The sequence below is a fragment of the Lipophrys pholis genome (genome assembly GCF_963383615.2).
Source record: "Lipophrys pholis genome assembly, chromosome: 15".
In the NCBI taxonomy this organism is placed as follows: Eukaryota; Metazoa; Chordata; class Actinopteri; order Blenniiformes; family Blenniidae; genus Lipophrys; species Lipophrys pholis.
This window is the reverse complement of record NC_137642.1, coordinates 19265849-19280782: the sequence shown is the minus strand read 5'-3', so window position 1 is coordinate 19280782 and position 14934 is coordinate 19265849. Positions and strand designations below refer to the sequence as shown.

General features: G+C 40.5%; 1 protein-coding gene across 2 annotated transcripts in view; it reads right to left on the bottom strand.

Moving 5' to 3' along the window:
- ugp2b (UDP-glucose pyrophosphorylase 2b) overlaps positions 1 to 11445 on the bottom strand; it is a 37839-nt gene extending 26394 nt beyond the window's left edge. Inside the window, exons 1-3 of one of the 2 annotated variants that reach the window (XM_080482161.1) lie at positions 10274 to 11445; positions 5910 to 6037; positions 3825 to 3932 (exon numbers count right to left, since the gene is read on the bottom strand). In XM_080482161.1, the coding sequence (XP_080338287.1) occupies positions 3825 to 3932; positions 5910 to 6037; positions 10274 to 10292 (255 nt within the window). In that variant the 5' untranslated portion in view covers positions 10293 to 11445. The remainder of the gene's footprint in view (positions 1 to 3824; positions 3933 to 5909; positions 6038 to 10273) is intronic. The other variant, XM_080482162.1, reaches the window with a different exon arrangement.
- Positions 11446 to 14934: the final 3489 nt, after the last annotated feature.

Genomic DNA, 14934 nt, shown 5'->3' with positions numbered 1-14934 from the left:
AGAGAGGTTTGTGTTATTAGACTGTGTAAAGAAAATACTGAAATGAGGCATGAATGCAAATTTTCATTTCGGAAATAGTTTTTATTTATTATTTTTTTTTGGGGGGGGGGGGTTAAAATTTGGCAGTAACCAGCATTCCATTAACTTTTGACTAATCACACTGTAACACCACAGTTTCTTTAAGTCTTTCCTATTCCCCCACAAGTTCAGGTTTCCTTCCACAAACAGGCCACTGTAGTGAAACTGATCTGCTTCAATGTGACAGAAAATGTATGAGTTTGATTTGTACATTTATTATAGATGCACAAGGCCACTCTGCTGAATGCTTCAGTGAAAAGTCACAACTTTCAAAGAAAGCAACCAGTGTTTGAAAGCCTGTGAATGGACACTCGTCTTCCTCTGCTGCTTACTTTACTTCCTCTTTTTTTTCTTTCCCAGTGTTGCCGTCAACTGCTCAACAACTCCCACTGACTTCACAGGCCCCTTCCCTGGAGATCGGGGTGAATCGGAGAAGTTTGCTCTTGGAGCTCAGTTAAGACTTTTCAATTGGGTGCTTTGAAGCTCAACATAAACGATGGAAACTGGAGGAGCGCGCTGAAAGCCTCCCTTGTGGCTGATGAACATAAGGAAGACCTAAAAAATGTGCTGTTCTCGGGTGAAGGAGAACAACAACTGAAAGACACGCTGATGCCTTGGTAAAAGAAACAGATGCACAGATGCACAAAGGGAACTCAAGACTCCTGTGGTTTGGCTGCTCTCCCGGTTGAGGATAAAACAAAAAAAAAAAAAACCCAAAGCAACATTTATGTTCCACTTTTTAAGGAAGCAAACACACGACTGGTACCTTAGCATATTCAAAAATGTACTCTGACATAACTTTAAAATGAACGGAATCATGCAGGGATAAAACAACACAAATGTTCTGCCTTTCAAACCAGGACTTTGTTGTAAATTATTCATCATCTTGATTTTGCTCCAGGCCGCAGTATCCGACACCAAGAAGTTAGCAGCAGATCTTTAAAGTTCTGTACGTTATGAGGAAAATTCTCCCCTGTTGCTGTCCTGTCACCAGTTTCCTGCCCTTTGGACACTTTTGATAAATACTGTAAGGAAAAGCTTGCACGTTTTCCTATTCTTTTTCTTTCTTCTTACGATGCAAGGAGATGATAATGTTGCATTAATATATTACGCTGTGATTTTTTATTTTTAAAGTTATTCTTCTTGTTTCTAACTTTGAATACAATATGTTCATCAAGCACCAATGATCTGTGCCGATAATTAAACAATCGGAGTAATCCAAGTCTTGCCACTTGTTAGTAATCTAATGTAAAGGCTGATCATTGTAGTTTTAAATACATTTCACATTTGCTGAATGAAACTGTTGATATAAGTGGGATATAAACCATCCATGCTGTAGTCATACTGCACAGCAGAGAAGAGGGACACTCTCTTAAATACCAGAGAAAGGAAAATTGTAATTTTTAGATGTTACTGGTGATCAAACCAATACATTGTACAAGAATTCAGGTATTCAGCTGGTGGCCTTCCTGATAAAGACAAATAGAGATTATTTGGAGTTTTTATTGCAACATTTATAATGCATCTGCACTATTACAGAATTCGACCAGTAACGTAACCCAAAAGATGTATCCATGTTTGTGAATGTCTTAAATTTAGTCTGTTTTTTTCTACAGTATCAGAGGAAAAGAACATGAAATATCACTTTCAAACATTTAATTGGAATGTTTTGTTATCATATCACTATACACATATTCTCTAGCTCTCCATTTTAAAGATATGAAGCCAAAGTTTCCTATTTGAGAAGTTGGTTTTGGTAATCATTAACTATGTTCTCTATGTGCTACTGGTAGAACCTCTTTAATGTAGACAGCTTCTGTAATCTTCTGATTACTCCTCTCTATACCTTCTGCTGCTATATTTGGTCTTTACTGTGTCCTGAGTTCAGTTTCCGCCTCTGGTTCGGCAGGAACTTTCTTCCTGGTAAATAAAAGTTGTTCCTCTTCCTGGTTCTCGTGCATTCTCATGTGGGAATTGTTGCGTTTGTGAGACGACAGTGGCATAATCGGCAAACGTTCCAGTGTCGTAATGAGAAGGATAATATCACAGAAGAATGAGGTAGAAGTGTAATTTGATTGCGCCAAGAAAATGACAAGCCACTCGTAGAGAAATTGTCACGTATTCTGCCAAGAGGGCTAATTAAGGTTTATGTTATAGCCCACTTGGAGTTCAGCCAAGCTGTTCAGGGTTTCTCCAGTTCAAACCAAAAGCAGACGCGAGACACAAACTGCCCTCACACTGTTGACTTTGACATATAATCTGATCAGTGAGGCACCTCTGTTGATTGAGGTGATAAAGAGAGCCGATTTTTCCACTCGCATTCGGAGTGGATTTCACATGGGGCAGTAAGTTTCAGTAGGGAGCTGCATTTCTAGTTAGTAATGAAGTGTATCCTTCAAACTGACGCCTCGTGTGATAAATAGATTACCACTTCTGTTCTTTATATCCAGTGTCTCTACTCACCGTGTTTGTTGTTCAGCAAGCAGCGAACAAGACAACAAAAGAAGTGAGATTTTTTTTTTTTTTTTTGAAGCGTCACAAAGTGTGGGTGAGCACTGCTTCATTTTTTCAAACCGAGCAGATTGTGTTTGACGCCGTTCGTTCGTTACTTCACCTTCAGTTCAAAGCTGCGGCCCGTTTCGCGACAGGCAGCTCATCACACTGAGTGACGGGTGCTTGTATGACTTTGATTGCGTGAAGGCCGGGATTAAACCCAACCGCTGACACAAGGTGACGAGCCACATGAGGTCGCATTCATTCTTAATTTTAACCTACTTTTTGTGGAGCCCTCAAAGAGATTTAGCAAGGGCGTCATAATTAAGAGAATCTTTAGTTTAGAAAGTTAAGCCTGTGCTGGTGAGAAAAAACAAACAAACGTATGCAACACTTCTAAGTGAGTGGAACAGTGCTAAAAAGTCTGAAATGGCGCAGAGTGGAAGGCGCTTGTAGCTTTACAAATAAATGTGTGACTGCCTTAGTGCAGAAATAAAACCTGTTCATCAACTTTAGTGTGACAACTATGTTGTGTGCAAAGCAGCACAACGCTCTTGTTTGCAATTACTGAAAATAATAATAAGGGGCTGCAAATAACTGCTCAATTAATCTCATCAACTCACTTAAACACGGATTAAATGATGGTTCTACCCTTCAAAACTTCCCAGTGAGTGTAAAGAAACACCCATATGTGCCAATTATATTTGAAAGAAGTGTCTTAAATACTTTCTGAATTTCAATAAAATATAGTGCCTTACTGAAAGCATTGGGAATACGTTTGAACATGAACGGAATGTCCCTTCTACTACTGTAATGTGCCGTTCGCATCCCCAGTTTCAGTCAGTTATTTGCAACCTTTGCAAGGGAAATGCAGCAATGTGGTGCACTGACGGGAAGGAAATGACAATATGCAAAAGTGTGAGATAAAACATGTTTGTAGCAGGCATTTCAGTGCTTAGCACACTACTTTTATCTGCTTACAGTTTAGAAGAAACTGAAAGAGAAGCAGAAATGGACAAATATGGTCACTTGCATGAAGTTGGAACATTATTCCTCTGGTGAGAAGTTACATATGTACCGAGTTAGTGGATTTTTGCATTTACTTTCTCTACACACACAGGACATGCCAGAGTATTTTCAGCAACAGTCTCTTGTGGTTGTCAAGTATATGTTTTAATATTAATAATTATTATTTATTTTCCAAGATATAAGCACATATCCACCGACACACAACAACATCCCATCATACTTACAGAATCCTCTGGAGGCCTTTGGATCTTGATCCACTCCACCGATGGCCCCTTAACCTGCAGAAATCTGTGGAAGAGACTCTTGAAGCCCTCAAAGTCTTTCCTGGACACCTGAAAAACAGATATTTTATCAGATTTTTTACTCCTTATTATTGTCACAGAAACCATTTCAAGTTTACAAAGATGGTTACACCGTCACCTTATTGGTCCAAATATGAAACTTTCTTTCTGGAACTAGGTCTGAAAAAGTGGGGTAGGCTTATATTTGTGGTCTAATATTCAACTTCAAGTATTGTGATAAGTTCTGTGGACATCTGACTGACAAATATCAGATACCTAGAAACCTAGAGAAGCCACCTAAAAGATCTGAACGAAGCTGTTAAAAAAGCTTGAACATGCTGCATCTCAATTTTGGTTGGATGACTCCGAGGTTGACGAGGAGCAGGGGAAACCGGCTTATGATGTAAGCAACATGCTTTTAATATCTTTATTTCAGAAAATAATATTCATGTCTTCATAAAAACAAGATCTGGTCAGCAGAGGAAGAGTCGTCTTATAATCAGGTGTGTCCTGTATTCGGAATAATACAGTAAAATATTATTTTTCCATAATAATTCTTGTTTTGTTTCTAGGAGACGCTGGTTGCGGCTACTTTTGTCATTAATAGACTATGGTGATGAACTATGTTTGAAAACCTGCTCTACGTCATTGCATATGCTGGATGCCACAGCTATAAATCACTCACTCCTCATTGTATTCTGTGTGCATAGAAAGGACAACAAGGCCGTCCTTGTTGGCTGGTATGCATCTCCACTGATAGAACAATTATTGGGCTGCTACTATCATATCCTCCGCATATCCTCACTTCAAGATCAAATCCAAAACACAGTTTGTACTCTTTGAACTTCCCATCTACCTCTATCCGCAGAACACTGACTGAGTTTGGGAAGATTCATGTACCCTGTTCCCTCTGCCTGGAACACTCTTCAGAAATCACTGAAGCTACAGGAACTTGTGACCATTAGTGATTTTAAAACGTGTGTCACCGGACTATGAAACATAACCCATCCACAGGACTCTGGGACTTTGTCTATTTTGTTTGTCTCGGCTTGAAGTTTAGTGAAATCACATCAGAGAACCCATACGCAGGAGCTCATTTATTTAGCATTCGATTGAAATGCCATTTATGGATGTGTAAAAAGTGAAATTAATGGAAACCCGGGTGCACTAACAGGGAAGATACAAGGTAAATTCTTGTTCTACACATTTACATTTGTACAGAAGAAAATGCAAAACGCAATCAGTGACTAAGCCCATGTGAGCTGTGTATGCTCTTTATCGTGGGCTTCTTTCAAGCAGTAACTGCTCGTACAAATACAAATGATTTTTCTGTGGACACACTGCGAAGTGTGTGTTTGTGTGTGTGAGGTAACGATCACGCCTTGGTGTTACCGACTCTCCCTCCTGAACGCACACGCTGCGTGCATCATTTTCCCTTTTTGTCATTACTTGTAATTCAGTCCTGCTCGGTTAATGTTTATGAAGAAGTTGTTGCCACACCCTGCGAGTCCAGTCACTTCTGGCTTTCTCTCATGGTCTGTGTTTGGTTAACAGCCCAGAAAACTCATAGGGGGAAAAAAAAACAAACAACAAATGACAACATCTCCAGTGTTATTGCAGCTGTTTGGGTTTTACGCTTAGATTTACATTTCGTTTTGTAATTTGAAGCAATGGGGTGAGACGTGTCCGCCCTAAACACCAGAGTTCACTTTGGGCTACTTGGATAACCATTCAGCCGGGCTGGACTCTACCCCTGATATTATTACTCATAGATGATTAAAGCAGAAGCCGTTGGCGTGAAGAGCTCGTCGAGTCGAGTGCAGTTCTCAAACATACTCCGTGTGTGAATGTCTGTACGCATGTAGGTGGGACCTTCTTTGGCACCATGCTCCAGTGTGTCACTTTTGTGATTTCCCAGCATTAGTGTAACTCCCCCCTCCTCTAAATCACAACCAGATGGTTTGAGGGTGAGTGAGTGAGTGAGGGAGGGATTGAAGACAAAGAGAAAGAGAGAGAGAGTAAGTGTACCTCTCTCTCAGCCCCTTTGGTGGTGTTCAGCAGTTTCTCCAGCTCGGCGTGCATGGAGCTCTCCAGCTGCTGCCGCATCATTTCCTGGAACTGAGCCATCCCTGGGTTGGCCAATTGTTTACAGAGACCTGGACACAGGAGACAGCAGAAAAGACAGGGAGTTTTGAAAACAGTCAACTTAATGCGACTCCCGCTATATTTTACATTCTCAGGTTGCTTTTCACCACAAACACAAACCGGCTGTTGTCGCTAAACAAAGCGACAAAAGTGGTTTTCTGCATTCTGGATCCATAAATCAGAGCTGAAATGGAACCATACTCATCCATAAGTAATAAGCCTGTTTAGCTTGTGTCTTGAAAGCGCATTGATTAATCAATTCATTCTTTATTCTACAACAGGAGTAGCCAACATGGTGCCCACGGTCACCCGGTAGCACTAAGGACATGTTACAAAAGTAATGGTCAAAGGAAATACCATGATTTCAAACTTCAGTTATTCAGAAACATTGAAACTTTTGTTCATCAGTATCGCCATCTTAATACTTGGTACCCTTAGTAAATGTCAACATTAATCATTTCAACCAAGGAGAACATAGCACCGGTTAGGATATGATTGACCTTATAGACATACGAAGGGCGGAAGGCAAACCAACGAGCATTGACGAGGCTCATTCCACCAACGTTTTGATATCAACCGATCCACAAGATTAAAACAAACTCGGATGTGGTTGAACGTACCGTTCAATTTGAACAATCATGAACTCTGTCGTCTAAACTTTAATGCTCGGAAAACAAACACCCTGAGACCCATTGATCGGTTGGCTCTGGTGTTCTTCCAAGGCGACTCTGGCGTCATTCAAAATGTTTTGTAACAGCAGGACAGACCAAAAACCCTCCAAGTAATCAAACTCATAGCTCAGATTTCACACGGTTACACATGTCTACGAATGATAATTAGAGGTTAGATGATAAAAATACCACCAAAATAATCCCATTTGAACATTTAAACCGGCACACAGCATTATAATAAAAACTTAAATTCATACGGGCGTCTACTGTATGTTTGGTTTGCATTTCTTTGGTTTCCATGTGAGTGCAAAGGGAACTAGATTAGAAAGGAAACTTTTACTACTTTGGCCATGACTGTTAAACCACACCAAAAGTGAGGACACAGCCTATGATAGAGTTAGCTTTTCCTCTGACTAAAGAGGATTGAGCATTGTGTCACTGTATACATCCTCATTTGTCTCCGATTTCACAGGAATATAATGCCACAGAGCAAGGAGTCACTGAGGGGGAAAAACTTGATCCGTTTGTGACACAGATCTAGGAAATATGACATGTATAAGCTTTTAAAGCACAATACAGTGCAAGCTGTTTCACTGACGGACCAGAGATGAGTCTATCTGGTTCCAGAGATCAGTATCTCTAATGGGCCAGAGGTGAAGTGGTTAATAAAAAATTCCAGATACAAGTGTGGGCATTCCTGTGTGTAGCTTATATGTACAGGTATATCTCTGTGTGGGTATTGCGGTTTCCGAAATACACACGTTTCAACTACCCATGCAATTGAATGTGAGCTTCTGTGCCTGTTTGTCTCTCCGTGTTTGGCCTGTGATGGTCTGGCAACCCGTCAAGTCATCCGAAATCAGCTTGAGTCCACCACAGCCCGAACTTAGAGGAAGACAAACAGATTGTAGTCCACATAATTAACCACCGGCAATAAAATTGCCGTGATAGGAATGATGCAGGAGTCAGGTTGAACAACTTCCTCAAAAGACAATTCTGTGACAATGAGCAGTCATTTGAAAGAAAAACTAAACGCAAAGAAGATGAAAACAGTTACTGTTAAATACTTGTTTTACTTTAATTAAAATAAATAAATAAATCAAATTAAAAATAAATATAAATATATATATATATATATAACGAGGTCTTCAAGATTACATTATCTGTCCTGTGTCAAGAGCAGCATCATTAAGCCTGGTTGCCGAATGGATTTCCATACGTCTTTGTTTTCCTCTACTGAGCAAGACACAAACTGAATTCCAGAGCTGTCTAACTTTCTGGACCACCATTTCTAACTCAAACTCCAGGAACTGAGGAGGTAAACCAACCACCATTTAAAGATAATGTTCAAATTGAAAGCATTTTAAAGCAATTGAGAAACAATTTGACAATTGCTCCTGCATTCAAGAACTTGCAGTCATTACCACGTTAATGACCATAATTTGTGTTATTGGTATTGTATCTATATATCTATATTGAGCCTATATATTATATATTATCAGCAGGTTGGCAGCTCATTAAGCTGCCCGGACAAAGCATGTAAAAAGAAATACTGAGAGCATCAGATGGATTACCATCCTAGAGGGTTGAAATGAAACCACTGAATACACTGGAAATCTTAAACGTGGTTTCTGGCTTCCTTCTGCCTTATAGAAGGACCTGGCTGGTTTGACACCTGGTTTTGTACAATATAAATAAAACTATTCACACAACAGGGGCTCTGTCCTTCAACATACTGAGTTGGGAATTTTGACCAGAGTGAAACTAGGATGGTGCAATATCATTTATGTTGCGAATGATATTGTATGTAAATGGCTTATCAGCTTTTGTCAGTATGGCAAGTTGATAAAATTGTGTTTTAATTATGCTTAAACGCTGCAACAAATGTTCACATGTTAGGATGATCCACAAGTACCATCTCGGCATGCTGACAATTCATGGTCCTTTGCATTTTATTTATTTTTTAATTCGATGCCTGCCTCTATTATGGATCGTTGTGTATGGTGGTTTTTACAATATGCTAATAGTTTACAGGGGATTTCTCTGAAATAGGAAGTAAAATTGCATAACTTGATATATCTGTAGAAAACTAACCAAAAATTGTGTCAGCATATTAGTAGTCTGTCGCAGTGTCTCTATCTTATTCAAAGTCTGACTGAAATCAAAACATACTTTATCTTAAACTGAAGAAAATAAATGAGCAACACTGAAACTAAAAGTCTCCTCAAGCCGTTTAAAATACTTCAAAAGGTTTGAGTTGTAAATACTAGCTTCGAATATTTCCTAGGGCTATATACTGAGAAAAACATCCGTCATTGTCATGACCCAGGTTCAGTTTGGGAAAATGTGATGGATATTTGTCAAACTCAAACTCTGATCATTTGCAGAGGGGTTCAAATTTCATTTACGAAAGAGGGCCAACACTATATCTTATTGGTTTCATTTAGCTGTATCCAATGTCTGGATACTGGTAGATTACATTGACCTGTTCCCTTGCCCTCGCCGGTTATGAAATTTTATGATCTTTCCCATCTTCAGTGACAACGATCTGAAGAATGTGAGTTTATGGCCAGTCTAATCGCAGATAAGAGGCTGACTGCAACTAACTGGAAACACTCACTTTTACTACCCCTGCAGCATTGATTACAGTCATATATATGTGGTGCCTTTTTCTAATCTTTTGCACAATTCCAAAGGAGAAATACTTACATATATAGTTATTCATTTATAGTTAAATTTTGTCCAAATCAATCATCATTCACCCTGAACTTGATCACACTTCACAAAATTAAGTCCCTCTTCGATTTATCTAATCTGATACACCTCTAGGTTTTATGGTTTAAAGCACATATCACTATATTACTGAGCCAGCTTGAATGGGTTGTAATGACCTCCCGAAAAAAAAAAGACTATTATATTGAATGTATAATGCATGTTTCCTCTACATGCATGTCTCCTTCCATTACTTCTGCAGAGTGTTTATACATCTGTATATCTATGTATGTATGGATGATCATTTAGCCTTTTTTGGGTAATGACCTATTAATCTTTATGTATATTTATACACGCCATTTAATTAAGCACACTTGTACAACTAATCTGATCTTGAACAACAGTTTTCACGTGAATCCCGCCTTTAACCAAGGTGATAATAGGCAGTTTTGCTTGAGATTGTCAAAAAGTTCCAATAAAATGTGGAGTGGTATTTAATGGGATGCATATAATCTGGAGGTTTCCTAATATTCTAATGCACTTGCTCTATTTTAATGGGGCTGCCAACATATTAGAAACAATTCCACTATGGATAGATAATTTAATGACTAGTCTATGATCATTTGTAGTGAACTCATTTGTGAAATTTTGGACTTTGGCTGGATTATTTCAGTGTGTATTTTCAATGTAAGCTACAATTTACAAAAAGTTACACTGAATCACATTGGGAAAAGGTCCTAAATAAGTGTCTTGCTAAACGTTGAAAAAAAAAAAATAAATTGATATGCCCTGTTTTAACCTTTGCATGTTCACAGTTGACAACCTAATTACAAGCTACAAGTACATAATGTCGACATCACTTACCTTGTACATAAATTGCCATGTTTAAGTATCGACCAGTTCAGCAATAATAATAAAAAATTAAAAAAAACAGGATAAATCCGAAGCAGACCAGAGGTAAACGTTTCAACTTTTCTATTCCAGAAGACAATCAAGATAAAAACCAGAGTGTCAATGAAGATACATCCCGTGAAAAGCTGAAAAAAACTTTTGTTGAGGTAACCTCAGAGCCCAGTGTCCATTGATCCAGAGGTGTGCGTTCAGCACTAAAGAATAGGAGGAGGAGGAGGAAATGAAGGCATCATGCACTCCTCACGCACTCATAAAGAATCGGGGAAAAGCAGTAAAAACAAGGACACATTCATCCAATCACACTTATCTCTCTGGACCACAGCCAAGCGTCGTCCCTGAACATGGACACGGCGGAGCTGGCTTTCCAGCAGCCACACGTCACAAATACTAGGTTTGACTCCCAACCTCTCCTCCTCTTCGTACTCTCCCCCCTCTTTTTCCTCCTCCCTTCATTTCTAGAACCTCGCCGCCACAGAGTCACTCACACACCCAGTCAATTATTAAACCGGAGAGACTGTATATATAAGCGGCTCCATCCGCAGGCCAATCAATGAGTGATAAATGAGAAGGAGACGATGAGCGCCCGTCTCCATGAAGGAAACGTTACCAGCACGAACACATGAAGGGGAACTCCATTGAACGGTGGTTCCGTGAACGCACCACGAGCAGCAGAAACAGCCGTGTTTCGCTGAATGTCCCCAAAAAAAATAGGGTAGAAAACCTCAACGTAGCGAAGAAGCAGTTGGCCAGATGATACAACCGTGAACACGAGCACATTTAAGGGCTTGAGTCGAGGTGAAACTATGATACATAGAGCTGATTTCTTACGGGTTGGCTGCAGGATGCTGTCGGAAAAGAAGTCGATGAGATCGGCCTGGACCTGCAGGTCTGAAGGACCAGAGCACAACGAGCCCGCAGAGGAAGAAGCAGCAGCGGGGAGGGGACACGGCAAATAGAGCTTTGTTATTATTTTGCTCAGCCGGTTTGTCACAATTACAATACCCTACTACTTGTTTTCCATCGGCATCGCTGGATTAAAAACCACAAAGGGTGAAAGGGGAAAGTGGAAAACTTAAAGGAGAAGAAAGATCGGTTTGTTTGAAGATATTTTACACTATAGTGCCATTGGAACGTCTCGTGAGGATGCGAGCCAATCAGAAAGCAGGTTGTCATGTGACGCGTGTTTGACAGCCAATAAGATTCTGCGACGTGTATGTGGAGTCTGACAGTTCCGGGTGGAGAATCTTTTTTAATTACTAAAACATAACACATACACACACACACACACACACACACATATATATATATGTGTATATATATAAAAAATTACCTCGTCTAAACAAACAAACACCATATTTGCTTTAAATTCTGGGGTTTAATTGCACTAACATGCACGTTTGACAGCATTACATGTTCAACCTGACTAATATGATTTACCATTTTATTGTCGCATTGCTAAATCTTTTGGAATATGTGGAGTTTTGGAATATGTCAAATAAAGATGTTACATAATCGTTCCTGGAGGCCGTGTGCTGGGACAGAAAAAAATGAAAGGCTGCCCCTGTGTGGTGGCATAGTGTCATCTCACAGATTTATCATATTTATCTCAGATTACCAGAGTTTATATGCATTATTAGGCGCATAAAATGTAAAAGTAGCAGCTTCTGTATGTCTGGAACAGAAATGAAGGATAACCTGAGATGTCGGAACATAAAAAGACTGTGTCTCATTGTATTACTCAGGCTGCACTACAGTGTCCATTCACAGGCGCGATCCCACTACTGAGCAGCACGGGGGTTTTGACCTGCTCCGTTTCCGACCTGGGCCGGTGCCCCCCTCCTTAGACGACCTGGTGGTCCCGGGCTCCCCCAGGAGCACCATGTCGATACCGAACTTAGTGCGGACACCCGATCAACATAGTCCACTGCAGCTCAGAGCTCCTGAGCTCAAACGATCCTCCAGCCTCAGCCTCCCGGTAACTTGGATTACAGGCGCGCGCCACCACACCCGGCGAGAGTCTTCATCATTCACAGAGTTTTTCACCTTTACAAACGTGAGGATGCGGTGAGGTGTGACATGGGTGATGGGATTAGTAAATGATCAAACCTCATGAACGAAAACTTGATGTATCCCATTGACACGTTTCAATTCTTTTTAATATGAAGCCTAAACGTACTGAAAGTTTTTACTTTGATTGATTGATTGATTGATTGATTGATTGATTGAAATACATGTCAAATGTTCAACATGTAAAGATGTTCATGTTTTCATGATGTTGAAACACTGTGTCCAAACACGGAGCACATCAGGATCCAGATACAGTGGATGAACTTCTGCTCCTACACAGTTACCAGAGATACTGACTGGGTAGCCTTGCACAGATTGTTGTACCCAGGTTAGAGAATGATCAAGCAGGAAACAACACAGCCCATCATGTCCCAATATGTGTTTTACTTCCAGGTGGAGGCATCATATGGTAAAGGTTTGTTTTTTTAATGAAAAAAATAGTTCACAACTGTGTTCAAATCTGATATCTTGCAGCCTTACAGAGCCCCTGTCCTGCAGAGTGGCTTGAAAAAGTATTTTCACCACTTGAACATTTCCACATTTTGTTACATTACAACCACAAATATAAATGTGGAGTTTTATGTGATAGATCAACGCGGCGTTACTTGTGTTTGTTGCCAGAGCATGAGTTTAGTAATTGCATAAAAAGACTGTGTCTCATTGTATTACTCAGGCTGCACTACAGCATCTATTCACAGGCGCGATCCCACTACTGAGCAGCACGGGGGTTTTGACCTGCTCCGTTTCCGACCTGGGCCGGTGCCCCCCTCCTTAGACGACCTGGTGGTCCCGGGCTCCCCCAGGAGCACCATGTCGATACCGAACTTAGTGCGGACACCCGATCAACATAGTCCACTGCAGCTCAGAGCTCCTGAGCTCAAACAATCCTCCAGCCTCAGCCTCCCGGTAACTTGGATTACAGGCATGCGCCACCACACCCGGCGAGAGTCTTCATCACTCACAGAGTTTTTCACCTTTTACAAACGTGAGGATGCGGCGAGGTGTGACATGGGTGATGGGATTATTTAATGATCAAACCTCATGAACGAAAACTTGATGTATCCCATTGACACGTTTCAATTCTTTTTAATATGAAGCCTAAACATACTGAAAGTTTTTACTTTGATTGATTGATTGATTGATTGATTGATTGAAATACATGTCAAATGTTCAACATGTAAAGATGTTCATGTTTTCATGATGTTGAAACACTGTGTCCAAACACGGAGCACATCAGGATCCAGATACAGTGGAGGAACTTCTGCTCCTACACAGTTACCAGAGAGACTGACTGGGTAGCCTTGCACAGATTGTTGTACCCGGGTTAGAGAATGAAAAAGCAGGAAACAACATAGTCCACCATCTCCCAGCAGCCAGCATTGCCTTCACTTAATGGTTTTCAATAAAAGTCTGGCATGATGTCGAGTAGTGCCACAAACATTGCTCTATAGCTCACTGTGTTCCCATGTTCTCTTATTGCATATGCAATTTTGCTGTTTTCTTCCTTAAATAAAGTCAAATTTTGAGCTTCACTGCTTAGATTTGAACTTTGTTATTTGCTATCAGAATTGGTCAACAGCTAGTCAGGTAATGATTTGTCAACTTAATCCTAAGCAATACCACTGATCAAATCAGCGGTGAGAAAAATAACACCAAACACGTCCATGTGTAAAAATATGTGCTGTTTTTGCTACTTATGCTACTAAACATGTAAAACTGCAGTGTGACCTGTCCCAGTCTGTGTTTTACTTCCAGGTGGAGGCATCATAGGGTAAAGGTTTGTTTTTTTTAATGAAAAAAATAGTTCACAACTGTGTTCAAATCTGATATATTGCAGCCTTACAGGGCCCCTGTCCTGCAGAGTGGCTTGAAAAAGTATTTTCACCACTTGAACATTTCCACATTTTGTTACATTACAACCACAAATGTAAATGTGGAGTTTTATGTGATAGATCAACACGGCGTTACTTGTGTTTGTTGCCAGAGCATGAGTTTAGTAATTGCATAAAAAGACTGTGTCTCATTGTATTACTCAGGCTGCACTACAGCATCTATTCACAGGCGCGATCCCACTACTGAGCAGCACGGGGGTTTTGACCTGCTTCGTTTCCGACCTGGGCCGGTGCCCCCCTCCTTAGACGACCTGGTGGTCCCGGGCTCCCCCAGGAGCACCATGTCGATACCGAACTTAGTGCGGACACCCGATCAACATAGTCCACTGCAGCTCAGAGCTCCTGAGCTCAAACGATCCTCCAGCCTCAGCCTCCCGGTAACTTGGATTACAGGCGCGCGCCACCACACCCGGCGAGAGTCTTCATCACTCACAGAGTTTTTCACCTTTTACAAACATGAGGTTGAGGTGAGGTGTGACATGGGTGATGGGATTAGTTAATGATCAAACCTCATGAACGAAAACTTGATGCATCCCATTCACACATTTCAATTCTTTTTAATATGAAGCCTAAACGTACTGAAAGTTTTTACTTTGATTGATTGATTGATTGATTGATTGATTGATTGATTGAAATACATGTCAAATGTTCAAC